The sequence below is a fragment of the Trichechus manatus genome, unplaced genomic scaffold (genome assembly GCF_000243295.1).
Source record: "Trichechus manatus latirostris isolate Lorelei unplaced genomic scaffold, TriManLat1.0 scaffold00035, whole genome shotgun sequence".
NCBI lineage: Eukaryota > Metazoa > Chordata > Mammalia > Sirenia > Trichechidae > Trichechus > Trichechus manatus.
The window spans coordinates 8154391-8181848 of NW_004443971.1; the positions used below are offsets into that span (position 1 = coordinate 8154391).

Here is a 27458-nt window from a genome sequence, read left to right on the forward strand (position 1 = left end):
CATCTATATTCATGAGAGATGTTGGTCTGTAATTTTCTTTTTTTGTGGAGTCTTTTCCTGGTTTTGGTATCAGGGTTATGCCGGCTTCACAGAATGAATTTGGAAGTGTTGCTTCCTTTTCCATGTTCTGAAATAGTTTGAGAGTACTGATACAAGGTCAGAGCTTAGTCTTATTGTTTCTCCTTTGTAGTGACAATTCGTTTTTCTTGAGCTGCACTCAGGATTCTTTCTTTGTCTTTGGTTTTGGAGAGTGTCATTATGATATGTCTTGGTGACTTTCTTTTGGGTTGTATCGTATACGGTGTTTGTTCAGCTTCTTGGAGGGTCAGCTTCTCATCTTCATAATATTGGGGAAGTTTTCTGTCAGCAAATCCTCTCTGTGTTTTCTATTTTCTTCCCCTGTTCTGGAACTCCTATCACATGGAGATTTTTGCTCTTGATTTTATCCCACATTATTCTCAGGTTTTCTCCTTTATTCTTCATTATTTTCTCTGATTTCCCCTCAAACGTAGTGGTATCCAAGGATTTGTCTTCAATTTTGCTAATCCTGTCTTCCATTGTTTCAAATTTGCTCCTAAAACCTTCTATTGCACTGTCCATTTTTGAAATCTTGTTGTTTATCTTTTGGATTTCTATTTGATGTTTTTCTATGATTTCTAGTTATTTATTTTTTTACTTTTTGTTCCTGAATTCTTTGTTTTGTCTGCCTTTTCAATGCTTTTGTCTGTATTTTCCATGATTTTTGCCTATTTTTTCCTTATTTTTGTCTGCATTTTCCTTCATCTCTTTCCTAATCTCTTGGACAGTCCTGAACATTAGACTTTTAAATTCCCTATCAGGTAATTCCAGTGCCTCTTCTTGTACCAGAAGGCAATCTAGTGTTTTATTTTTGTTGCTTTCTTGAGACATCCTGTCCTGTTTTTTAACATGCTTTGATATTGTCTGCTGTCTCTGGGATATTCAGGAATTATTTTCTTTGTTTATTGATTGTAGATTTGTTTGTTTCGTCTTGCTTTTTTGTTTTATTTGGTTATGTCTGGGCAGGTGGCCTGGGTGTGTTTTGTTCCTTGCTTATCTGTGGACACAGTACTTACCACCTTGTCTGGGTGCACAGGGGCAGTTTCTCAGCTATGGTGCATCAGGGCAGGTGCAGATAGGGGGAGGAGCAGGAATGGGTCATTTATGGCATGAACTGGGGCTGACAGGGCTAGGCCAGGGGCAGTGTGAGTGCAATCTAGGAGCCTCGGGGTCTGCACTGGTGGCACTCAGAGTTGCAACCCTTGGCACACTGTGCAGATAGGAGGGAAGGGAAAGGATGAGATGTGTGGAGCTAAGTGGGTGAGAGAAAGAAGAGAGAGAAACAGAAGCAAAAAATATTCAACAAAATAATGAAAAAAGAAGCAAATAAAATGGTAGCATGGTAGGATTCAGCAGGTGGGGGCAGGGTAGACCTGGGGAGATCATGTCAGTGGTTCTCTAGCTGAGTGGTGCAGGACAGCCCGTGGAGAAGTGGGGCGTGGTACATAGGGCTAGGTGGGTGAGAGAAAGGAATAGAAGGAAAGGGGAGAGAAAGAAGAAACAAAAAGAAAACAGAAAAAACATACAGTAGTGCTGAGGGAGCTGGTCAGTGACAGTGGCGCAGACCTGGGAAGCTATGTGCCGGTGGCTCTCTAGCCAAGCAGTGCAGCACAGCCCTTCAAGAAGGTGTGGGAGTGGAACACAGGGCTAGGTGGGTGGGAGAAAGGAAAGGAAGGAAGAAGGAAGGGAGAGAGAGAGACAAAAAAATGGAAGAAAAAAAAGCAAGCAGACTAAAAAAAAATATGGCATTGAGGGAGTTGGCTGGTGGGGGTAGCGCAGACCTGGGGAGGCCATGTGCTGGTGGCTCTCTAGCCAAGCAGTGTGGTAAGGCCCTTTAAGAAGGGGCAGGGACAGTGCACGGGGTTAGGTGGGTGGGAGACAGGAAAGGAAAAGAGAAAGAGAGAAAAAACATACAAACAAAAAACAAACAAAGGGAGAGAGAGAAGAAACAAACAAACAAACAAACAAACAAAAAAATATGGCACTGAGGGAGCGAGGCACAGACCCGGGAAGGCTGTGTCCCAGTGGCTTTCTAGTTAAGCAGTGCAGCACAGCCCGTCAAGAAGAGGTAGGTATGGCACATGGGGCTAGGTGGGTGGGAGAAAGGAAGGGAAGGAAGAGACAGAGAGAAGAAAAAAAGAAAGAAGCAAACAAACAAAATAAATAAAAAATTTTAAAAAATGGAGCTGAAGGAGCTGGCTATTGGGGGTGGCATAGACCCAGGAAGGTCATGTGTCAGTGGCTCTTTAGCTGAATGGTACAACACTGCCCTTCGAGAAGGTCTGGGTGGGTCACACAGGGCTAGGTGGGCAGGAGAAAGGAAAGGATGGAAGGGGGAGGGAGAGAAGAAACAAACCAAAAAAAATGGCACTGAGAGACCCAGCTGGTGGGGGCGGCATGGAACTGGGGAGGCTGTGCTGGTGGCTTTCTAGCTGAACTGTATGGCATAGCCCATCAAGAAGGGGCAGGGATAGAACACAAGGCTAGCTGGGTGGGAGAAAGGAAAGGAAGGAAGGAGAAGAGAGAAAAGAAACAAAAAAGCCCAGGTCCCTGTGTGGCATAAATGGTTAAATGTTTGACTACTAACTGAAAGACTGGTTGCTTGATCCCACCCAGAGGCACCTTGGAAGAAAATCCTGGTGATCTGCTTGTGAAATGGAGCAGTTCTACTCTGCACAGGTGGTCTCCATGAGTTGGAACCAACTTGACAGCAATGGGTTTGGTTTTGGTTGGACATCTGTCAACCCGGAAAGCACTAACAGCTGATCACAACCGTCCCATTTACCTCCTCTCTCCCTTCCATGTCCAGCCCTGGAGGAACCCAAAACAGCAGCTTTGAGTAGAGGAAGGCATAGAGCAAAGAAAGAGACCTCATTATGTCCCTCTCCTCTGCAGCTGACCTCCAAGCCTGGAGCAGGTCTTGGCTAGGAGAAAGGAAAAGACTTCAATTGGATAACAGATTGGAGTTGCCATATTTCATTGGACTGGAAAGAATATTCAATTTTAGACTAGACTGAACTTTTTACTATCCAAGAGAGACTATGAAAGCTATATAGCCAAGATCATGCTTAAGATTTCATCCAGAGACAGAGAAGTCCACAGAACAAGTATGAAGTGGCAGTTAAAAAAAAAAAGAAGAAAAATTTGTTTCTGCTTGCACCCTACCAAATTTAACTCCTTCTATATATGTCATATATTATGGTGTAACTATGAGTCATCCTTACACTTATTGCCAAAGTAGACATATTCACAGTTCTTCTCATCGGTGCTTTTACAGTGGCATTTGATTGTTTCTGTTTCTACAGAAAAGTGGGCAGTATGAAAATTTTGCAACCACTGGTCCAGGGATATACCCACCAAGCAGACCAGTATTCTATGTTTCAGGACATCTTCTCCCTTTCAGAGGAAAAGCACAGTGCACCAAGTCTACTATTTAGCAACTCTCTCTCTCTCTCTTCACCTCCACCCCCTCAGCCTCATATAGGTATTTAGATAACAGCTTTTGAAATCTCTGGCATTGGAGCACAGTGGAAGGCACCCAGGCTCTGGATGGTCTTGGGTTCACCATCTTGTATGAGAGCACATGGCACCTGATAGATAGATAGATGATAGATAGATAGATAGATAGATAGATGATAGAGAGAGAGAGAAAGATAGGGAGATAGAGATAGACAGCTGCTGTCAATTCAACTCCAGTCCATGGCAACCTTATGTACAACAGAACAAAACGTTGCCTGGTCCCATGTCATCCTCGTGATCACCAGTATGTTTGAGTTCATTGTTGCAACTACTGTGCCAATCCATCTCTGAGGATCTTCACCCTCACTGGCCCTCTACTTCCCAAACGTGTTGTCCTCCTCCAGCAATTGATCCCTTCTGATGTGTCCAAAGCAAGCGAATAGGACAATATTCTGTTGGGATCCATAGGGCTTTCATTGGCTAACTTTGGGAAGTAGATCATCAGTCCTTTCTTACTAATCTGTCTTAGTCTGGAAGTTCCACTGAAACCTGCTCACTATGGGTCACCCTGCTGGTATTTGAAGTACTGATGGCATAGTTTCCAGCATAACAATATGCAAGTCATCACAGTACAAGAAAATGACACAGGGTGAAGCACATGATAAGTGTTAGCTAAATAGTGGCTAAAGTATTATGGCATGATCTTCTCTCAGACGGAGCCCTACCCCAATGACTAAGTTCTACCATTTCCATATTGGTTCTTCTTAACTTCATTTTCATTGGTGGCATTTTCTGACCTGTCCCTAATTCTGGAAGAGTTTGGGGCTCGTAACTCCCCAGTTACTACACTCAGCACTCTCTTTCTTGGACTTTTTCTTTGCCTGCAGCTGCAAATGCTTTGAAAGGCCCAAGGCTGGTCTCTGGGGAGCCTGGGGGAGCTGTCGACATCAAGTGTCATTATACCTCCACTTCTGTCAACAGGCACCAGAGAAAGTACTGGTGCCGCTTGCGTCCCCCAAAGTGGATCTGCCACACCATTGTGTCCACCAACCACTACACTCACCTTCGCTACCATGGCCGCGTGGCTCTAGAAGACTTCCCACAGAGCAGCTTGTTTGTGGTGAGGCTGTTTCAACTGTCCCCAGCTGATGAAGGGTACTACCGCTGTGGCATTGGAAACAGAAATGACATGTTTTACTTCAGTGTGAATCTGACCGTCTCTGCAGGTAGGAGCCAGTGGCTGGTGGGGCAAGCTTGGCGAAGTAAGTGCTAGGAAGGAGAAGGTGGAAGAGGAGGCTCAGAGACCCAGGAGAACTTTAAACACTTGGGGAGTGATGATGAGCAGCTGAGGTTAAGGCAAGGACTTGAAAAAGCACACTTTCATTTTAGAAGTTCTATCAGGTAGAAGAGGCTCTGATGGTGTGGTGGTTAAGAGCTCAGCTGCCAACCAAAAGGTCAGCAGTTCGATTCCACCAGCTGCTCCTTGGAAACCCTGTGGGGCAGTTCCTCCTCTGTCCTATAGGGTCACTATGAGTCGGAATTGACTCAACGGCAACAGGTTTGGTTTTTGGGTTTGGATCAGGTAAATAAGAAGCCCTGCTGGCGGAGTGGTTAAGCACTCGGCCATTAACCAAAAGTTCATCAGTTTGAGCCCACCAGCCACTCTGTGGGAGAAAGATGTGGCAGTCTGCTTCCATAAATATTACAGCCTTAGAAATCCTACGGGGCAGTTCTACTCTGTCCTATAGGGTCATTATGAGTCGGATCAACTTGACGGCAATGGGTGGTGCAAGCAGTTAATACATTCGATTGTTAACCAAAAGGTTGGAGGTTTAAGTCCACCAGAAGCATCTCAGAAGAAAGTCCTGGTGATCTACTTCTGAAAAATCAGCCTTTGAAAACCTTATGGAGCACAGTTCTACCCTGACACACATGGGTCACCATTAGCTGGAGATGATTATTCGGCAACTGATTTGGGTTTTTTGGATTTTTTTTAATCAAGTGGATATTAGGAAAAACTTCCCAGCGGAATGCTCGTAAGCTCTCCTACCCAATTTCCCCTCCAAACATTGTAGAATCTATGTTTGTAAACAGTTCTGAGAAGGTAGTGAATTGAATAACGTAGTCTCCTGTGGGTCATGATGTCTCAGGGGTCTGACGTGCAGAGGAGGAAGCACTGTAGAGCAGGCAAGACAGGCAGGACAGCTAAGGTGCAGTGACAGAGGAACTGGGACCAGGCTCTTCCTACAGCAGACCCTGACTGAGCCCCTTACTAGGCATCTGGCAGCCGCCCAGTCTATCGCCATTGGGTGAGGTTCCAGAAAGTGGATCCAGAGCCAGGCACCCAGAGAATGAGTGAAGCACATCCCAGCTGTGAAAGGTCACTCTACAGAAGAGATGGCATGCAGGAAGCAGCCAGGCGCTTATGCCCAAGTGTGGATTTGTTTTATTAGATGTTGCCTTCCAGCTGTCTGCTGAGATTGGCTGCTCTGCTGGAACTGAAGTTTTTCTTTTTTGAAGAGCTGTACATGGTGGGCTGTGGGCCTCTGGGGAAAGGGGTAGTATGGGGTCCTGGATAGCTGGGTGGAGAGATGTGGGCATGAGAGGGGAGATAGGAACAGAAAAATGTCAAATTTGCAACAGACTAGAGAATGCATCTAGGTTTCCCAGATTTTTACTTTATCCAACATATTGGCCAAAGACTGCATCTCTTAATAGGTTGCATTCAATTTAGCAAATATTTTAAACCAGATGTTCTTTGCTAAACCTAGTAGGTGGCCTGGAAAGCCTTCCCCTGTGGTCTCCTTCTGCTGTTCCTGCAGGTCCTTCCAGCACCATCACCACAGCCACTCCAGCTGCTAGCAAGCTTATCACGAGGTCCTTGGCAACAGCATCTCCAGTGGCCAACAGATGGACCCCAGGAACCACTAGGACTATAGAAGGGCAGGGGACAGGATGGGACAGAGTTGTAGTGACTCCAGGAACCAGCAAAACAACAGCTTCAGCTAAGGGAGGACACACCCCAGGAATAATAAGGGCAGTAGCTCCCAGGACAGGCAGCTGGGTAGAAGGGTCTATCAGAGCAACAGTTCTCAGCCCAGAGAGTAGGGCTTCAAAACTTACAGTCACGTTAAATACAACAGAAGACGTTTGGGTGTGGGGCACCACAAGCTCAGTAGCAAACAAGGCTAGGGTGAGCGAGGAAGCGAGGAAGACAACTCCCAAGGTTGATGGGCCAACAGAGGAAACAAGGAGGGTCACACTAGCCCCAGATGCAACCCGGAATGTCACAGGAATCATTAGGCCATCAGCCCTGGTCTCAGAAAAATGGGCCTGGGAAACCCTTCGAAAAGCAACATCAGTTTCTAAGCAACCAGCTCTGGGCTCCACTGAAGAAACAACCCCAGCTGCAGATGTGTGGACCTTGGGAACCACCAGCATAGAGATGGCAACTGAAGAGGGAAGCACTGAAGGGGACTTGGCGTCCACTGCAAACCGTGGTCCCCAAGCAACGTCGAGCCAGGTCCCAGCAGCAGGGCGCCTGAGACTTCATGACAAGGGGTCTTCCGTGAAGAGGTAAGAGCCCAGGCCCCTCTCCTCAGTTAGAGCTCTGGCTCTGCCTCGCCCCATGGTATGCCCTTTGATGAGCTGACCTCTGCACCCCTCTCCTTCCTCTCAGTCTCCCTTTGTACCCACAAGGCAGAAAAGGACAGGGATACAAAAATCAGACACCCTTCCTCAGTCCAGGGTCCCTGCTGTGAAAATGCTACCTGAGTATTTTTAGGTGGCTTTCAAGCAAAATCTAAATGACAGACTGACAGAATATTTCAGCTGGAATCTTAGGGACTTTTTTAATTATTTGAAGACGAGGAATGGAGGCTCCAGAGAGAGGAAGTAACTTGCTAAAGCCACAAGGAAAGATTGGGGAGGGCCAAGTGGGAGCCTGGGTTTCCTGGCTCTCACTTGGGCCTCCTTCCCACTGGGGTACCCAGTGAGGCCCATGCAGGACCTGCAGGCAGGGGTTCTAGTCCCTGCTCTGCCACCAACCAGAGAAGAAGCCAAGGCAGCTGACTTCTCTTCTGCATCTCTAAAACAAGGGGCTTGGGTCAAATGGTCTTTAATTTTCTTTCCAACTCCAACCTCCCCTCTCCTGTGCTCTCTCCCCATCTCCACCCTGCTCCTTCCACCCCAGTTCTCTTCCAGAAGAGAAGAGTGTCTCTCAGGTCCTGCCTCCGGTCTCCACAGTGCTGCCCCTGGTTGTGCTTCTGGCTCTTGCTCTACTACAAAGGAAGCTCTGGAGAAAGAAGTTCTGTGAGTTGACTTTAAGTCTCTCCAAGGCTGGGAAGGAGAGCGCTCGTTTCCACCTTACACCCTTAGGGGTGGGTGGAGTCAGAGGGTACCAGGTCTTGTGGATATGAGTTGATTTTCAACTCATAGTGACCCTATGTGACTGAGTAGAACTGCCCCATAGGATTTTCTAGGCTGTAATCTTTATGGGGAGTCCCTGGGTGGTGTAAATGGCTAAGCACTTGACTACTAACCTAAAGGTTGGCAGTTCGAGCCCAGCCAGAGGTGCCTTGGAAGACAGGCCTGGAGAGCTGCCTTGAAAACCTGTGGAGCACAGTTTAAGAAGCCCTGCTGGTGCAGGGGTTAAGTGTTCAGCTGCTAACCAAAAGGTTGATGATTTGAACCCATCAGCCACTCTGCAGGAGAAAGATGTAGCAGTCTGCTTCTATAAAGATTACAGCCTTGGAAACCCTATGGGGCAGTTCTACCTTGTCCTGTAGGGTCGCTGTGAATCCGAATCAACTCGATGGCAACAGAGTTTTTTTTGGTTAATCTTTATAGGAGCAGATTGCCTGCCAAGCACTTAACCATTGCACCATCAGGGCTCCTTGGATATGGAAGAGCTAAATTCTAGTCTGAGCCATTTTACCTCTCTTGGCCTTAGTTTCTTTAACAATCAAATGGAGAAAATCATCTTTGTCTTTACTTCTCATTGGCATCCCAGAGCTCAGGGAGAAGCTCTTTGGACGATGGTAGGGCATAATGCTAACCCGTAGGCATTGAAACCACATAAGCAACCCCAGCAGCACTCAGGAGGCGTGCAGGGCCCAGACGTGGGGCCAAACTCTGCATTTGCACCCTCTGCACGGCCGAGCTGAAACCTTCCTGGAGCAATGTGCCAGCTTCAAACATTCCTGAAGGGGGTGCTCTGTGGTGTTGAGACGTGGTGAGGAACGGTGAGGTCTTCCGGGAGCAAATGGGGAAGGCTAAGATTCTCAGACCCAGAGCCCCAAAGACCAGTCTAATCACTGCTGATCTGAGGGCTCAGTTGCTAGTCTTCTGAGTGAAGCCTGGCAGTGGGTGGGAGTGGGGGGATCAAATCCAGCAGCCTCCACATCCAGCACCCTCAAGGCCTACTCTGTGTCTGTGCAGCTCAGGAGGCAGAAAAGGCAACATGGGTCACCCTGATCCAGATGCTACGTTTCTGGGAGTCAAGCTCCTCACCTGACCAGCTGCCCCACATGGAAAGGAAGATGCTGCAGGATGGCTCATGTCATACCCGTGTCAGCCTGCCCATCGCGGCGAGGGACCCCAGGCCCTGAGGAATGGAAGGAGAAGTTGCTCAGCCACCATGGCATAGCAAGACAGGACATCTCCACGACCCCACCCTCTCCCCCTCATCTTCCTCCATCTATAAGGAGGGAGCTAATGGGACTGGGCTCCATCCGGACAAGCAGAGGCTGGCAGAGTATGGGGGTAATTGGTAAATCATCCTTGGGCCTAAGAAGGTCAGGCATTGTACACAGCCAAAGGTGACAGAATGACTTAAAGAGGCTTCTAGGAAAGGTTTATTAGACACGGAAGGAGGGCACCTAGGAAAAGTGTAGAATTTCCATTCCTGGAGGTTTGAAAATATAAGAGGCTTCCAATCCGGGTGGAGAATTACCCAGCCTCAGTCACGATGCTCAGCCTTGCTGGACTCCCCCCGTCAGGACTCGGTCTGCTCCACACATTTTTATTACACCCGCCCTTGTGTCACTCACTGCTGTTTCAGGCACACCAGACTTGCCTTCTCAAGCAGACTTTACGCTCCTTTGGGGCAGCGATTGTGTTTTATCCATCTCACTATGTCCCCGGGGAATTTCCAACTCAATACGAAAACAAACCAAACCCATTACCATGGAGTCAATTCCGAATCATGGTGACCCCATGTGTTACAGAGTAGAACTGAGCTCCATAGGGTTTTCTTGCCTGCAATCTTTATGGAAGCAGGTTGCTAGACCTTTCTTCCCTGGTGCTGCTGGGTGGGTTCGAACTGCCAACTTTTAGGTTAGTAGGGGAGCACAAACCATTGGCTCCACCCAGCATCCTTCCCCAACTCAGTAGAACCCCAGTAAATGCTGGCAATTGATTGGTCAACTGGAGGGCATGGGCTGTGACCCCTGGAATCACTCCCATGCAGATGCTCTGAATCCCCCAGCTTCTGCCCTATCATGTGCAGTCCATAGGATGACCACAAAGGCAGGTGGCCAAAAGGAAGAACACCCGTTTCTCAAACCATTGCTTCTCACTTGGTCCTGTCCTCATATGCCACTTGGTGTTGGCAATCAAGGGCCACTTGTTGCTCCAAACCCTCAGTAACGGCTATGGGACAGCAGGGGTCCTGGAAGGGACTGGATTTTTCAGTCAGTTACACTAGCCCAGACCTTTTGACTCAGTCACAAATTTCTGGGATTTTCCTAAATTCATGGAAAAGGAGGGTATTTTTCAGTAGAGTCACACTTTCTTCATAAAGATCTTCTTGTTCAACTGCCTATAAATCCTTGACAGCAAGGACCATAGATAAAGCTGGGAATTTTTTTTGGGGGGCGGGTGCGGGGATCAAAAAGAAGGCAGAGTAATTTTATGTGGATTCCATTTTACCTTATGCCTGTTAGGGGACTTCCTCTCCATCCTTGGTCCAACTGTCTTTTCAGGAATCACATCTGATCATTTATTTTGCCAGATCTGTTGGTAAGCTGTCTAGACTCCATGTTTGAGCAGGGAAGACTTTGAGCTGCGGAAGCAGAAGAGAAAGAAAGTTTCCAACATAGAGTCGAGAATCGTCAGGCCGACACTCCCAGAGACCTCACTGCCCCCTCCTAAGGTGTTAGCAGCACCAGAAACCCTTTATTTACACCTCCTCAGACCTGGTACTGAACCAGATACTATACTAGGAAAATCAAGGAGACAGAGCTTCATGCTTTGTGAGACAGACATGCTGTCTTGAATTAGTCGGGAAGTTACCTTCATCTCACCAAACAGAATCCGAGAATTTCAGAGCTCATAGGTTCTCAGAGATTAATTAGTCCAGTATCCTCAGTCTGGAGTCCCTGGGTGGTCCAAAGGGTTAACACTCAGCTACTAATGGAAAGGCTGGAGGTTCGAGTCCACCCCGAAGCACCTCGGAAGAAAGGCCTGGCGATCTGCTTCAAAAAATCAGCCCTTGAAAACCCTATGGAGCATAGTTCTAATTTGATGCACGTGGGGTCACCATGAGTCAGAGTCAACTCAACAGCAACAAGTTTATCTTTAATCTAACCAAACCAGTTACTATTGAGTCGATTTTGACTCATGGTGACCCCATGTGTTGCAGAGTAGAACTGTGCTCCCTAGAGTTTTTAATGGCTGTGACTTTTCAGAGGCAGATCACCAGGCCTTTCTTCCGAGGCACCTCTGGATGGGTTTGAACTGCCAGTCTTTTGGTTAGTAGTCGAGCACCTAACCATTTGCGCCAGCCTGGGACTCCACCTTTAGTCTAGAGGTGAGGTAACTAAGGCTTAGTTGGGGGAAGTAACTTGTTTAAAGTCACTCAGTTACACGAGTACGACAGCCTCCACCAGGCTTAGTCCAGCACAACTAGATGGTGCCTGGCTACCACCAACTGCTCTGACCGGGATCACAATAGAGGATCCCAGACAGAGCTGGAGAAAAATGTAGAACAAAATTCTAACTCACACACAAAAAAAGACGAGACTTACTAGACTGACAGAGACTGGACAAACCCCAAGAGTATGGCCCTCAGACACCCTTTTAGCTCAGTACTGAAGTCACTCCTGAGGTTCATCCTTTAACGAAAGATTAGACAGGTCCATAAAACAAAACAAGACTAAAGGGGCACACCAGCCCAGGGGCAAGGACTAGAAGGCAGGAGGGGACAGGAAAGCTGGTGATGGGGAACCCAAGGTTGAGAAGGGGAGACTGTTGACGTGTCATGGGGTTGGTAACCAATGTCAGAAAATGTCATTAATTGTTTAATGAGAAGCTAGTTTGTTCTGTAGACCTTCATCTAAAGTACAATAAAAAAATAAATAAAGTCACGTAGTTACCCCACTTACTAGTAATGGAGTGAGGACTAGAGAAGGAAACTCACCATATTGGTCTTGGCCCTTTCCACTGCCCCATGCTAAGCAGTGTATCAATGCATAACTAATTGTCAAAGAGTAATGATACTAGGGTTGTGTCTACAGATCATTTTCATGCACACCATCTCAGTGATTTGCCCCAAAAGCCTATAAGAAAGATAGGACAGACGTCATTATCCCATCAAGCAACGAGGAAACAGGCCCTGAGAGTTACGTAATTCAGCCAGGTCACCTAGGCAATTAGCGGCAGGGACAGGCTGAGAACCCAAGTGTATACGTTCGTTCCACCTAACCAATATTTTCCAGGGTGTCCACAGAATGCTAGATTCTCAGGATATTAAGAGGTATTCTGAGGAAAAGAAGCATTGGTATGTCAAAGAAATTTGGGAAATACTGAGTTAATAACACACAGGTTCTTCTATGCAGGATTTTCCCAGGACATTAACATACTAGGAGTCCTTGGGTGGTGCAAACGGCTAACATGCTCCACTGCTAACCAAGAGGTTGGAGGTTTGAGTCCACCCAGAAGTGTCTCAGAAGAAAGGCCTGGTGATCTACTTATGATGAATCGGCCATTGAAAACCTATGGAGCACAGCTCTACTCTGACACACATGGGGTAGCAATGAGTTGATTCCAACTTGACAGCAACTGGCTTGGTTTTGGTTAATATACTAAGGTGCATTGTGAATAGCCAGGGGGTAGGGATATTATGAGCGCTTCCCAAGAACATTGGGCTATTATGTTTTGGTGAAGAAATCTCACGGGACTGGAGCTCCTCAACTCACTCTTCGTTTGGGAAAACTTGATGCGCTAAACCAGAGGTTGGCTAACTTTTTCTGTAAAGGACAAGATAGGAAATATTTTCCGCTTTGCCATCTCTCGCCACTACTCAACTCTGCTGCTCTAGCACAAAAGCAGCCGCAGACAAGAAGTAAATGAACACCTGTAGCTGTATTCCAATGAAGTTTTATTTTATTTACAAGCTGTAGGCTGGATGTGGCTTTTGAGCTGTAATTTGCCAGCCTGCTTCTTCACCAAACCATAAAGCCAAACAGGACTCTCTCGTCCCTGCTCTGACCTGAAGGCCTGGATCCCTGAGAGCCCATCACCTGGGGCTCTGTCCTTCCTCTGAGCTCCTCTAGTACTTTCTGTCTGGGATTTCACAGCTAGGACATCCTGTTTGACTACCCCTTTTGCGGGGAGGGAGGGAGGGAGTGGGGAGTGGGACCAGCCCAGAGAAGGCGTAGGTCAAGTGCTGGAGTCAGGGGCAGTTTCCAGAAGAGTGAAGACTGCAGAGTCAGGGTGTTATAGGAAAAGCTGAGGCCCACCAGGGAGAGAAGCCAGTCTAAGTTCAAAAGAGCCAGGGCAGAGCCAACATCAGAGTCTCAGGGCCAAGAGTTTGGAGCTGGGCAGAGATAAGAACTGAGTTACAGCCCTTTCAGGCAGGAGGCAGGCAGCCTTGGGGTTGGCAGCTGTCCTTTAGGGCCAGCTGATACATGGAGTTGGGCAGGGGTGGATTGTCTTAAAGGGTCAGACTCAAAACAGGCAAAGTAGGCAACCTCTACCAATGGGTATGGTCAGAAATTTCTTTCTTTTTCTTTTTTCCATCTTGCTTCCCCAGCTAGCCTGATGCCCACACCACTGGGATGAGGGGCAGGGAATCCTCCATAACCAGGCTGGAGTCAGGGAAGCTCCTATGAGGTTTTAATCCAGGGTACAGGGAAGCCATTGACTCTCAGACAATCAAGCAGGTTCTCAGGAAAGAGTACAGCTCTCCAGGCCAACTCCACACCCCTGCACTTATGCATCGGTGCATTAAAACCAGTTGCCATCGAATCAGTTCTGACTCATGGCAACCCCATGCGTGTCAGACAGAATAGAGCTGTGCTCCATAGTGTTTTCAATGGCTGATTTTTAAGAAGTAGATCTCCAGGCCTTTCTTCTGGCATTAATACTACTCAAGTGTTCATTATTTCTACACAACAGGTACTTATCCTAGGTGTTTTCACATTCAGTATCACATTCAGTGTAACATTTCTGTACAGAGGGTACTGTAATTCTTATTTTACAGATGAGAACACAGAAGTCCAGAGAAATTAAGTAGTTACACTATCAGGGAAAGGAAAAGCTGGGATCTGAATGCAAAGGGGTCCTCTCCACAGCTTGCATCCTGATCACTGAGCCACATGGCCCTCCTCTTTGTTTGGATTTATGGCCTGGGTCTTCGGTAAGGACTGTTCCTGTGCAAGGTTCTAAAGTCTTCCTTGTTTTCCTTTCTCAGGCCCACGTGTGGAAGGTTTCATAATCATTTCCAGTAAATTGTTTTTTTCTCCACCTAGCTGGTTTGTTCCTGTCCTGGCTAAGTGAAGTGCGACAAGCTTAAGGACCCGGAACTGGGAGCTAAAAATTCAAGCACCAACTCTGAGTGCCTTGCTGGCATATTTTTTTACAAATAGAATTCACATCTTACTTACCCCTGTGGGTATCCGTTAATCTTAAATTATTCAGAAATGCTTAACCCCAAGCCAGCTACTCACAGATCTCCAAAACCCTTTTGGAGTTCTTTCTTCTCCTCCAGCAGTCGGTGTGGCCTGAGAAATGCAGAACCGGTTTAATAGCAGCCTCAGTTGGGTGTAAGGAGGAAGGTACTTCAGTCAAGTAGAGATGGTTCACTTGATGATTGCCCATTGTGCTGATTTCCTAGAGTCAAGAGCTTGACAAACGTTGAATGGAAAATGGACAGGCTACACATAAGGAAAAGGATGCTCTGTGGGTGGTCCTTGGTCTCCTTCTGAAAAACAGCCATTGAAAACCCTCCGAAGCACAATTCTACTCTGATACACATAGGGGTGCCATGAGTTGGAAATGACTCGACAGCAACTGGTACTGGTACTGGTGGGTGGTCCTAGATGCAGAGTCTGGTGCCACCAAGCTCCTTATTTTTTGTAAGTGACACAGCTTGGCTTACAGGCACTGGCCCTTGCAGGCCAGCCTGTGTCTTTACTGTCAACAGGAAGATGAGCTCTCACACCATTGCCCACTCTCCAAAGGGTCGGCTGAAACCCAGGCAGGCATCAGAGAGGTGCTGGCCACAGGAGAAGAGCCCACACCACACCTCCAGAGCATGTAGACACCATCAGGAGCACTTGGGCCCTGGGCCAACAGGCCACTGTTAGCCTCCTGCTCCCATTTTGTTAAGGACACACACTCACGGATCAGCCTCTGGACCCTCCTGTATTCTGCCCATTCCAACCTCTGCCGTGTTCCCACCCTTCACCTACTTCCTGCTCCTATCTAGAGCTGCCAGTTCTGCTCTAAAGGTAGAGAAATAAACAAAGGCCACTTCTTTTCCTGATGTTGTAAATTTCTGGCTCTCCAATCCTGAGTGTTTTAGAGAGAAGGAAGAGGGCCTGGTCTACCATAACCAAAGGCATTCTCCAGGTTGCCCCACAATTTGTCCAAAGATGTTGTACCTCATTTCAGACAAGAGGTTAGGAAAAGGACATCAGGGAATTTGCTTCCTGAGGGCCTGGGATGGGAAGGGCAGACTGGTTAGTAAATGCAACAGGTTTAAACTTTTAATTTTGCCAGTTCTCTCTTCTCCCACCCTGACCCATGTAGTCCAGGAAACTAAAACTTAATTCCAGTATACATCACTCAGCCTGATCAGAAATAAGCAAACACCCATTCTACAGATGGGAACCTTGAGGCTCAGATGGGCATGGGCTGCAGAGGATCCCAGGGGTGTTTTTCCAATGGCTGCATGCCAGGCCAACTTTAGGCTGAGGGCCAGGTCCAGACCAGGAACAAGGAAAAGAGGCTTCGGGAGAACCCCAGTGGCTTATGAGAGGGGCTGGGCCCTGTCACCTGATGCTCCTACTTCAAAACCTTTCCTCTTTCCTCTCCTCCCTGGCCAGGGCGTGGAGGTGCAAAAGGCCAGGCGAGTGGTTTGGTAGCCTTAGAAAATGATTGTTAGTTTCTCCCTCACTCTCAAAACCTGGGATTAAAAGCTCTCTGTGGCCCAAGGGCTAGGCACAAAGGCAGAAAAAAGAGAGTCCAACCAAGGCCGATTTTCCATTTTAAGGCTCTTTCAGGTTTGCCTTTACCACCCCGCTCCCCTGGCTGTCTCCTGCCAATGGATAAATACTATATAATTAACTGCTGAAGTGGGCAGGGGTTATGCGTGGCATGGATAATCCAAAATAGCCAATATCCTTTAAAAAATTTTTTAAAAAGCGTGGGGGCTTGCTATTAACTTTGGCAGATTCACTGTCACAATTCTGTTTTCCAGTGATTAGTACTAAAGTGACATCTAGACTTGACAGGGTCTTGAGGGAATGCTGGATTATAGGGTTGGCTGGCTCTGGTGTTAAACATTACTCCAGACAGGGATTAAACATCGACTCACCCAAAGACCCGCACATAGTAGCAGAGAGCTGGCAGTCAACAGCCGTGATAGGCATTTCATCTGTCCACTCTTACCTTGATCGTCTGGCAAAAGCCATCCTTACAAGAACCACATATGTGGAGGGGTGTCCGATGGGCAGTGGGAATCTGGGGAAAGGCTGTATGTCTGGGCCAACTCAGGGGCTTGGAGCACCACACTGATGGCGCCTGGCTGAAAGGTTAGATCTCTTGAGAGCCTCGGGCTTGGTCCTCTCCAATCTTCTCTGGATCCAGAAGAGTGCAAATGGAAGGCCCTTGCAATCTGTGAAAACACAACCCAAAAGACTCATCCTGAGAGTGAAATCTTTGGGAAGTGGAAGAAAATACCCAATGCCAGGGGACCTTGGTTCTAGACCCATCTGTGCCATTACCTCTTAGAGAGCTGGGACAAATCATTTCACTTCTCTGCCCTCAGTTCTTCATCAGTCAGCATGGAGTCTGTCTTTTTTATGAAAGCCTGGGCTGTCCCATTCATTTGATGCTGAATCATAAGTGCCTATTAGATGCCAGTCACTTCACGTGTTATATTTAATCTTTATAACTTTCTTATGGGGTGAGTATAATTAGCCCCATTTTATAAATGAAGAACTGAGGCCCAGAGTCCCTTAGGGTTCCCCAGCTAGCGGGTAGCAGGGCTTGGATGGGAACACAGGTGGTCTGAGTCCAGAGGCTCACAGCCTCTCCATGCTTCTCCCTCCCAGCTTCTGTTGTTCCTGGGCAGTGTCATGTGTGGGTGTTGACGTTTCAATTAGATGGTAAACCCGTAGAGAACAGGCATGCATACTCCTGCTTGTCTCTGGAGCCTCCCTGGACCTCTAGCTTATCCTGTTCATAGTAAGTGCTTGTGGTAAACTGAAAAATGTCCCCTCCCCCAAAAGATATGATCAGTCCTAATCCCTGAAACCTGTGAATGTGACCTTATTTGGGAAAAGTGTCTTTGCAAATATAATTAAGTTAAGGATCTTGAGCTGGATTATCCGGGTGAGCCCTAAATACCACCACAAGTGTCCTTATAAGACAGAGGCAGAGGGAGACTTGAGACACACACAGAGAAGTCCATGGGATCATGGAGACAAAGACTGGAATGATGCAGCTACAAGCCAAGGAATGCCACAGCTACCAGAAGCAGGGAGAGGCAGGGAACAGCTTCTTCCTCAGAGCCTCTGGAAGGAATGTGACCCTGTTAATACCTTGATTTTGGACTTCTGGCCCCATAACTGTAAGACAATAAATTTCTGTTGTTTTAAGCCACCAAAGTTGTGGTAATTTGTTACAACAGCCACAAGAAACTAACACAGAATCTCAGAACTCGAAAAGTCTTAGAAACCATTGACCTAGCCTTCTCATTTAACTTGCAGCCTTAAAGGGGGAAGTGATTTGGCAAAGGTCCTCAGCAAGTTAGAGGCAGAGTCAGAACTAGGACACCGGTCATCTGCCTCCAGTCCGTGCTCTGTCCGCTTCCCCACCCTGCCTCACGTTGAGGCACAGAACCATGAAAGTCAAACAAGAGGCTATTCCTCTTGTTATTTTCTTCTTATAATCATTTAAGAAGCAGACAAACTGATGTATTTGGGAAGCATAATTACTGACCTTATCATCATTGTTACTGAGCTGGGCAGTTGGACCCTCTTGGCCAATCCCTCCTCCCTGAGGTCTGAGCTACAAAGGCTGTGTTTTAGGGTCTCTGGGTTCCAGATGGGGAACCATAGTTGTGAGACGGGAAGCTAGGTGACTCTAATCACACCAGCAGTGTGTGACTAAGCCCAAAACAGGATGCAGGATTTTGACCGCCTTGTTCTTCCATGGGTTCTACTCATTTTTCTCTTTCTCTAAGTTAGGTCAGTCCTGCACAGGCGGGCTGCGTGGGGGCTGTGTGTGTGTGTGTGTGTGTGTGTGTGTGTGTTTGCGTGCACACATGTATGTCTGATACAGTCTGCTAAGGTCATTTTAGGGACTACTTGGGAACATGTCCCAGGACATAATCTAGGAAACCACCCACTATCATGGACTAATGAAGCAAGGAAGACCTGGGGCCCCCAGGCTGGATGAGAAGCAATGGTTCAGTGGCTGTTCTTCCTGCCCTCCCCCAAGCCTGCACTCATTGAGTCTCTTTATGAGTATCAAGTGGGCCTCGCTTGACTCCTACTCCAACCCAGACAACTAGACAACTAGATGCAAGTTATACACTGCTTTGGGAAAAGTGGGTTACTATAAAATAAGAAAATGAAACCTACAGTTATCTCGACTATTGAATCCAAAAGGAGAGAGGTGTAAGAATGAAAACCACTGAAAGGAGATATAATCTAGTAGACGCAGGCTGGCCTATCGCTGCCCCCATGCCATCTCCATCTCCCCTAACATCTTCCCACTAATATAGACACTGGAACTGGGGAGGAGGATGAGAGCTGGAGGGGGAGAAAGAGAGTTCAGCTATAATCCGTCCGTGTGTCCTCCTACACACCACCATGGGGCTGAGTACGGGCTGCAGTGAGGGCTGGGGAGATGAACAGTGATAGAGAAATCCAGACGGGTTTGGAGATGAAGCCAGAGCAGAGGGGGCCTGAGCCTGTCCTGTATAGAACCTGGGTGATCAGCAGTCTTGCCGATGTCCATTGCACCTCCAATTCCATGGAAATGATAGAGCACAAAAGGCTACAGGGGTGTTAGGGAAGAGTGAGGGTCTGCTGCATGCATCTCCCACAGGACTCAGACAATGCAGGTCGGCCGAACTTCCCTGCTCCCACAAGAGGGCAAAGAAGTGCTGAAGGGCTTGGAAGTCCTATCTGAGGAAGCCCATCAGGAGGGACAAGGAAGACACAGCGTATCTTGTGTTACCCTAGGGACAAGAAGGAGGCATGGGGAAACCACAAACCCCTCAGGGTGAGCAGTGATCCAGGCCCACAGACCAGGCAGGACATGTCAGTTGTTGTTATTGGTAGCTGCTATCAAGCGGACCTCCAACCTATGGTGACCCCACGCACAATGGGATCAGATCGTCGTGATCCATAGGATTTTTGTGGTTTGGTACATCTCAGTGGACAGAACCATTTCCATCCAGAGCATGAGGTCAACATAGCACCCAGACAAAGCAAGACCAAAATACCAGACCACTGCTTTTCATTGCCACAGTACTAACAATGGCATAAGCCACCCTTCACCCATGCCGACTTTCCCCAGATTTACATAAACCCCAAAGGAGTGAAGGGATACAAATAGGAAAGGAAATCCAGAATAAGACTGAGTCCCAAATCTGGAGTGCAGTGACTGAGAAATCACCGAATCGGACCAAGTTTGCCTGGAGGTAACGAGGTAATTTCTTTCTTGCATCAGACAGACTACGAGTTTAGGGTCTGCGATTAAGCCACATAATACAAAATACAGTTTCACTTCTCACCATCCAAATCTGTGATTGTGGATTAATGCCACAGTGAGTGAGTGGTTAGCTAAAATAGGACCCAGGGCTCTGTCTGCCTTGTGTTTCCCCTGGCTCTGTTTCTCCTTTCCTCCTTCCTCTTCTGGGGTCTGGCCTGCACAGCTCTGTAGGGAGAGCTCAGGTCAGCCCTGCACAGGTAAGACAGGGCAGAGCTGCTGGGTGTGTGTGGCTTAGCAGTGGAGGGTATTTGTGTGTTGGGGAGTGGACTTCACCCGTGTGATCAGGACCGCCAAGATCATTTTGGGAACATCTGGGAGTCCCAAGCAGGTCATGTCCTGGGAAACCACCAAGGACTAACTGAGGGAAGGAGCCGACCCCAGGCCCTAACGGAACTCCTAGGGCAGCCATCTGTAGGGGCACCCAGGGCAGCCAAAGCCTTTAGTTCCTCCGGGGAGTGAAGAGCGAACAGCCATCATCACCCCCATGTTTCACCCCATGAACAGAAACACGAAGGTGGCAGAGCAGCCTCTGCACACGGGCAGTCTGTCCTGCATCCTGCAACTGCATGATGGAGGATTGCCCACGAATAGAGCTGTCCCAAGGTCAGGGAGAAACGAATGGAGCCAGCCAGGGAAGCCAAAAGGAAAGGAAACATGGGATCCGTTGGAGTCACGTGCCCCTTCCTGGCCACTGTGCCTGCCGGAGAGTGTACCTTTAAGAACCCAATCCAGGTGTGGGTCAAGCCCTGCACAGTTTCAGTTTTGGCAGCTGCATCCACTGCTCTGCTGGCAGTGACCAGAGAGGCAGGGGTTACGGACTGGTTGGCGGGCTGTGCCCCTGAGACTGGATCAGAGAAGAACGCGGCTAAAAGTAAGTGTGGCCCCTCTCGGATCTCCAGACAGTATGCTATCTGGGAAGAGCCCAGGATGGTAGCTCAGGCAATTCCCTGCTTTCCCAACTCCCAGCCTCAGGAAAGTGTGGTGATCAGGACAAGGAGGCAGACTGTGTGGCTGTGTGACTGTGTGTGGCCGGGTGGGATCAGTATGGTCCCCCATGTGTGCGGAAGCCCCCACCCGTTTTCTGCGAAATATCAGCAGATGACAAGAAGAAACGCCTGTGGTCAGTATATGTAGCTCTTCTGTTTAAGTTTGGTCCCTGAATTCCCTACTAACTCCTCCACGATGCAAACTTAGGTAAGTCACCTAATCTCTCGCACTCTCTCTGAGCCTCAGTTTCTTAATCTGTAAAATGGGGATATAACTAACGCTATTGCTCAGGGTTGATGTGAGGTTCAAATGAGAAAATATATGTTGATGCTAGAGCAAAATAGGAATTGTTTGGAGTTCCTCAATCTTGTTCAATCAAGCAAGGACTGATTCAGCACCACACAAACCAGTATTCAGGTAATGCAGATAAAGTGTCTGACACACTGCAGGGACTCTGCTGGTCTTGGAAGTTTTCCACCTCAAGTTTTCTGGTGAGTCTCTTTTTCTGCAGTTCTAAGAGGCTCTGAGATCCTTTCCAGTTTTAACCCAGCTTTGTTCCAGCAGCTTCGAGTAACGCTGACTCATACACGTGTATCATCATATTATCCTGCCCTCGCTAAACCCGTTGCTGTTGAGTCGATTCCAGTTCATAGGAACCCTATAGGTCAGAGTAGAACTGCCCCATAGGGTTTCCAAGGCTGTAAATTCTTATGGAAGCAGACTGCCACCTCTTTCCCTACAGAGCAGCTGATGGGTTCGAACTGCAGTTAGCAGCCAAGCACTTAACCACTGCGCAACCAGGGCTCCCTGCCCTTGTTACAGAGTGGGGGGTGGGGACTGAGTTTGCCACAGGTAACTGAGTAAGGTGGGGCAGGACCAACTTCCAAAGCACAGGCAGCATTCCCAAGCCCTGATGCTCGTCCTGGCTCTGTAGCTAGGAGACCTCGGACACGGGATTCCCCTCCCTCCATAACCTCCACTTGCTGGTCCTGACAGCATCCCCATGCCAGCTGTGGGAACCACCAGCACCCAGCACAGTGGCTGTGCCTGCTCCACTCACCCTCAGTTCCCTTTGCGTAACCGCACAGCACCTGGGGCTGCCCAAAGTGCTCACTCCATTTTGACCACAGCCTTTGCCATCATTTTCTCCCACCATGAGGGGAAATTACAAGTTTCTTAATACCTAGGAAGTCCTGAGTCCCTGGGTGGTGCAAATGGTTAACATGCTCCACTGATAATGGAAAGGTTGGCAGTTGAGTCCACCCAGAGGTGTCTCAGAAGAAAGACCTGACAACCTACTTCAGAAAAATCAGCCACTGAAAACACAGTTCTACTCATCTTGAGTCATCATGTGTCTGAGTTGATTGGACAGCAACTTGGTTTTTGTTTGGTTAATATCTGGAGAGGGGATATACCAATTTCAGGGGTTAGGGCAGAAGGCAGCTCTGTGTGTGTGGAGGGCAGTGCTGGGAGCAGAGGGTATAGATCTGGAACTCTCCATTCACCTTTCTCCCTGACCCGGATGAGTTGATGTAGCAGAAAGAGCACTGCATCAGGAGTCAGAGAAACTAGCTCTGTGATCTACAGGTGTCTCTTAGCATCTCTAGGCCCCTGGGGTTTATGTTATAAGTTGTGTGATGTCATCAGCTTCCATTTAGTAAACCCATCTCATTTCCACCTGAGACAAACCTGGGAGGCAGGCAGGACAGGTACTGAAATCCCCATTTCATAGCTGCAGAAGTGAAGACTCCACGAGCTTATGTGAGTGGTGTAGTAGGGTCATCCAGCAAGTAGGAACGAGGGTATTTTGGCATGACCTAAAAAACAAAATACCCAACTTTGAAAAAAAAAGGATTATTACCCAAGCCTTGTGCTCAGCAGAGACCCTCTATTCTTGTCTTTTCTCTGGGTGGGCAGGGGTTGGAGTCCCAGACTCACTGGCATTGACAAAGCATGATGGAGTAAAAAGAAGCTTTGGAGTCAATGCACTGGTCACAGACAACAAACGGAACATACTCTGCACATGGCAGGAGTTGCTCTGACTCATGGTGACCCTGTGGACAACAGAACAAAATGTTGCCTGGTCCTGCACCATCTTCACAATCGTTGTTATGCTCAAGTCCATTGTTGTGCCCACTGTGTATTTTGAGTGCCTTCCAATCTAGGGGTCTCATCTTCCAGAACTCCACTGGACAATCTTCCACTGTAATCCACAGCGTTTTCACTGGCTTATTTTTGGAAGTAGATTTCCAGGCCTTTCTTCCTAGTCTGTCTTAGTCTGGAAGCTCTGCTGAAACCTGTCCACCATGGGTGACCCTGCTAGTATTTGAAATACCTGTGGCGTAGCTTCCAGCATCATAGCAACAGGCAAGCCACCACAAGACAACAAACTGACAGACAGGTGGTAGAGGTGCTCATTACATAGCAGCTAGTATTACCTTTAGGAAGAAGTTCTCTGTTGGCACCTACCTTTAGGTCCAGGTACATTTTCACAGGAACTGCCTGGGAAAAGCAGGGAGGAGGGACTGAACTAACCCTCTCCTCTAAGACTGGATTTCCTGCTCCTTCCTCTCCTAGCTGTTTCCTCTCAAATTCAAGACCCTCTGCAATACAGCATAGTGGCTAAGAGCCCATACTCTCGATTCAGAGTACCTGGATTTGACTCCCATCCCGGTGACCTACCAACTGTGTGACCTTGGGCAAATGCCTCACCTCTCTGTGCCTCAATTTTCTCATCTGTGAAAGGAAGTTGCCCTGGGGGATGGAGTGAAGATTAAATGAGTTAAGACGTGTAGAGCACTTGGGAAGAGCTCAATGGGCTGTTATCAGTTGCCATCAAGTTGATTCCACCTCATAGCGACCCCATGTGTGCAGAGTAGATCTACTCCAGAGAGGTTTCAAAGTTGTGACCCTTTGAAAGCAGATCGCCAGGCCTGTTTTCCAAGGTGCCTCTGGTTGGGTTCAACCTACCAAACTTTTGGCTAGTAGTCAAGCACTTAACAGTTCGTGCCACTCAGGATTCCTCAAAACGTGCTAGCGATAATTATTATTCCCACTTCTAACCTAACCCACAGAGCTTGTCGCCCCTCTCAGGCCATGCTGGTCCAAGCTGAACAGCAACGGATGCCCAGCTAACAAAGTTCTGTCCTCCTCTCACTCTCTGACAGGAAGGAGAGAACTATGTTGATTTAAGAAAGGAGAGAAACTAACGTTTTTTAAGCCTGGCACCATACTAAGGACTTTGCATATATTGTTTCATTTAATCCTTACAGCGACACTCTACAATGAGCACAATTATCTCCAGTTTCCGGATGCGGAACTTGAGGTTCAAAGAGCTTCAATCGGGGCTTCTAACCAGTTCATTCCAGTTTGAACCCTGAGAATTTGCTTTTCCACCCCAGATACAGTGAATCACAGTGTACAGTTTGACAAGATCCCCAGATGATTCTTACATATGATAAATTTTGAGAACCACTGCTCTTCTACTAGTGGTTCTCTGAATTAATCCCTAACAAGTAGCATTAGCATTACCTGGGAAATTGTTAGAAATGCAAATTCTCAGCAGGGGCTCAAACCTGAAGGAACCAATTTGAAGCCCTGGTTTCAATAAACCAAGAAACCAAACCCGTTGCCGTCGAGTGGATTCCGACTCATAGTGACCCTATAGGACAGAGTAGAACTGCCCCATAGTGTTTCCAAGGAATGGTTGGTGGATACTGTCAACCTTTTGCTTAGCAGCCAAGCTCTTAACCACTGTGCCACACCAGGGCTCTGTTCAATAGCCATGCCTAAAATCACACAGCCCCCAAGTGACAGAGCTGACAGCTGAGCTGAGGATCCCTGCTCTGTGCCACTCTCCAAGCCAATAGCAACCATGCATGAAAAGGCAAATGGACGCCCCCTCCCCCATGATTAAGAGGAACTGTTAACCCCTTGCAACTGAAGAGCATTTTATATTATTCAAAAGTGCTTTCACATACACTGGAGTCCCCGAGTGGTGCAAATGATTAAGCACTCAGCTGCTAACTGAAATGGTACAGGTTGAAGTCCACCCAGCGGTGCCTCAAAAGAAAGGCCTAGTGATATGCTTCCAAACAATCAGCCATTAAAAACCCTATGGAGTGCAGTTCTACTCTGACACACACGTGGTCACCATGAGACAGCAACTGGTTTCTTGCTACACCTACATTATCCTGTTATCCGCCCTCCATTTTCCCACATCTCACACTAGTCCTTCAAGCTAGAAGACTCAGGGGGCTATTATGCCCATTTTATAGATGAAGGAGTTGAGGCAGTATATTTTGCCCAACTGTTAGTGCAGGATGCTGGACTCATGGGTTGTCTTCTTCACGCAATGGCCCGTAGGTGCCCAGGACAAGGAAGGCATTTGGCAGAGTGAGATAAATCAGCCCTGACTTTGCCCACTGTCAGTGAAGGGATGAGCATGTAGCCTTTTCCAATCTGATCCATCTTTGCTGAGCCTTTTGACAGGTGCTCCCACCGGGGAATCACTGCCATGGTGGCCTGCAGTGCCCCTCAGGTGGTCCCCCAACAGCATCCCTGAGCATATCCAGGTTGGTGTTAACTCTGGCGTTTGGCTAAGGCCACACTCCAGGACTTCATCACTGCCCTGGTGTGAAAGGGCTGGGACAATCAACCGGACTCAAGAGAGGCTCGAATTGCCACCTGATACTCATATCTGTCCCATCTCCCCAACCTGCCCCTCACCCCCTTCGTCTTCCAAAGAACAGAAGAAAGACAGTGTCTTTATCTCCACAAGGAAATAAAAGATTTCCTTACTGGGAAATTCCCCTGAAGGAAAGAAAGAACCAAGATAAATAACTCTATTGCCTTTGGCTCGAGCTATCAGGGGTGTCTCTGGGAGGAGGGGGCAGAGGCCAAGGCAGTAGGGGGAGGCCCGGGAGATAATGCCCTGTCCTGCAAGCCTTGGGCCTGGCCTCCTTCCAGCTTCCTTATCTTTATGAGCACTCATTACATGCTGCCCAGCACTCATTATCTTGCTTTTCCCCTTTTAACACTCTCTTTGTGAAGCCCATTCCAAAGTGTAAAGCCTTTCAAAGTCCGTGGGAAAGTGCAGACTCCTGTCTCCTCCGCTCTCCCGCTCTAGGCTGCAGTTAGGGTCCTGGCAAGAGCTGCAGTCAGGACAGGCACTGAAACCGTCCTCCCTCCCCAGCCCTGGGCTGTGTCCACAGTGGTGACAAGGTTCACATGGGTTGCACCCTCTGCGCGGCCTTATCTTGCATTCTCCATTGTTATCTGCTCTGGCCTCACCAGGCAGGATATCAAAGGCTATGCCACCTACATTTTTAATCCTGACCCCAGAACTGAGTGGCTGGGAAACCTTGGGCATGACACTCAGCATCTCAAGATCTTGACTTTCTTATCCATTTGTTGTTGTTAGCTGCTGTCAAGTTGGCCCCTGACTCATGGCAACCCCATGCACAATGGAACAGAATGCTGTCCAGTCTGTCACCATCCCCATCATCGGTTGCAGTTTGGACCATTGTGGTCCATAGGGTTTTCATTGGCTGATTTTTGGAAGTAGATCACCAGGCCGTTCTTCCTAGTCTGTCTTAGTCTGGAAGCTCCGCTGAAACCTGTTCAGCATCATAGCAACACGTAAGCCTCCACTGACAGACAGGTGGTGGCTGTTCATGAGGTGCATTGGCTGGGAATCAAGCCTGGGTCTCCAGCATGGAAGGCGAGAATTCTGTCACAGTCGTGGTTCGGTAGTAGAATTCTTATCCATAAAATGGTTCTAATTAAATCTATCTTGTCTTATTTAGAGGGAAGTTATAAGGCTCAAGTGAAATAGTGTAAATCATAGTGCTTTGATAAGCAAAGGAGGCTCTACAAACAACGGGGATAAGCATAAGGGATAAAGATGTTATTGTATTTGAGATGCAGTACAGTACAGTTCAAGAGGACTTTGGAGTCAGACAAATCTGAGTTTGATCTTGTCCCCCACCCGCACCTGCACACCTAATTCCTGTGTGACCTTGAGGAAAGTACTTAGTCTTTCAATTTTCATTCCCTCAGCTGTAAAATGTGGATACCCACCTCATAGGGTTGATATAAAGTTTAAAGGAGATAATGCATGTAAGTTATCTAAGACACAATGATGGTGGTTATCACCATTATCATTACATTTACAACCTTAATAATTATGAGCCCTCCTCTGTGGGTCTCAGCTTGCTCCTCTGAACACACCATAAAATATGCCAGCCCCTTCCACCTCCCAGGGGTGTATGGAGGGCAACTGAATCAGAAAGATGTGGCCACATGTTGTCAGAACCAATCAGTCAGTGAATCATTCCTGAGATTTCATGGTATGCCTTGGATCTTGCCTCACAGATGGGGACACAGAAGAAATGGTGCATGTACCCTTATCCCAAAGGGGTTTGTGGCTCAGTAGAGAGAATAAAAACCACTTGTAGCTGTTGAGGAAGAAGACGCAGTGTCAAATGGGGATTTGAGACATGATGGGAAAAGATGGAGCCATTCATTCATTCAACAGGATGTATGTCAGTTGCTGGAGACACAAAACCAAATAAGCTCTCCAGAAACTCTAAGTTCAGCTAGTTTTGGAAGACAGAGAAGTTTCATCTCCTGTGGTTATTGTCTTCCAGCATCTCACACAGGAAGTGGCCTGGTCAGCACGGCCTCTGACGGAGCCACCAGCC

At 47.8% G+C, this 27458-nt stretch overlaps 1 protein-coding gene across 1 annotated transcript in view; it reads left to right on the forward strand.

The window, feature by feature from the left end:
* The window catches only part of FCAMR (Fc alpha and mu receptor), a 27846-nt gene extending 18700 nt beyond the window's left edge, over positions 1 to 9146 (forward strand). The window contains exons 3-6 of the mRNA XM_023730257.1: positions 4425 to 4763; positions 6360 to 7113; positions 7730 to 7848; positions 8977 to 9146. Of these exons, the coding sequence (XP_023586025.1) occupies positions 4425 to 4763; positions 6360 to 7113; positions 7730 to 7848; positions 8977 to 9146 (1382 nt within the window). The remainder of the gene's footprint in view (positions 1 to 4424; positions 4764 to 6359; positions 7114 to 7729; positions 7849 to 8976) is intronic.
* The last annotated feature ends 18312 nt before the right edge of the window (positions 9147 to 27458 follow it).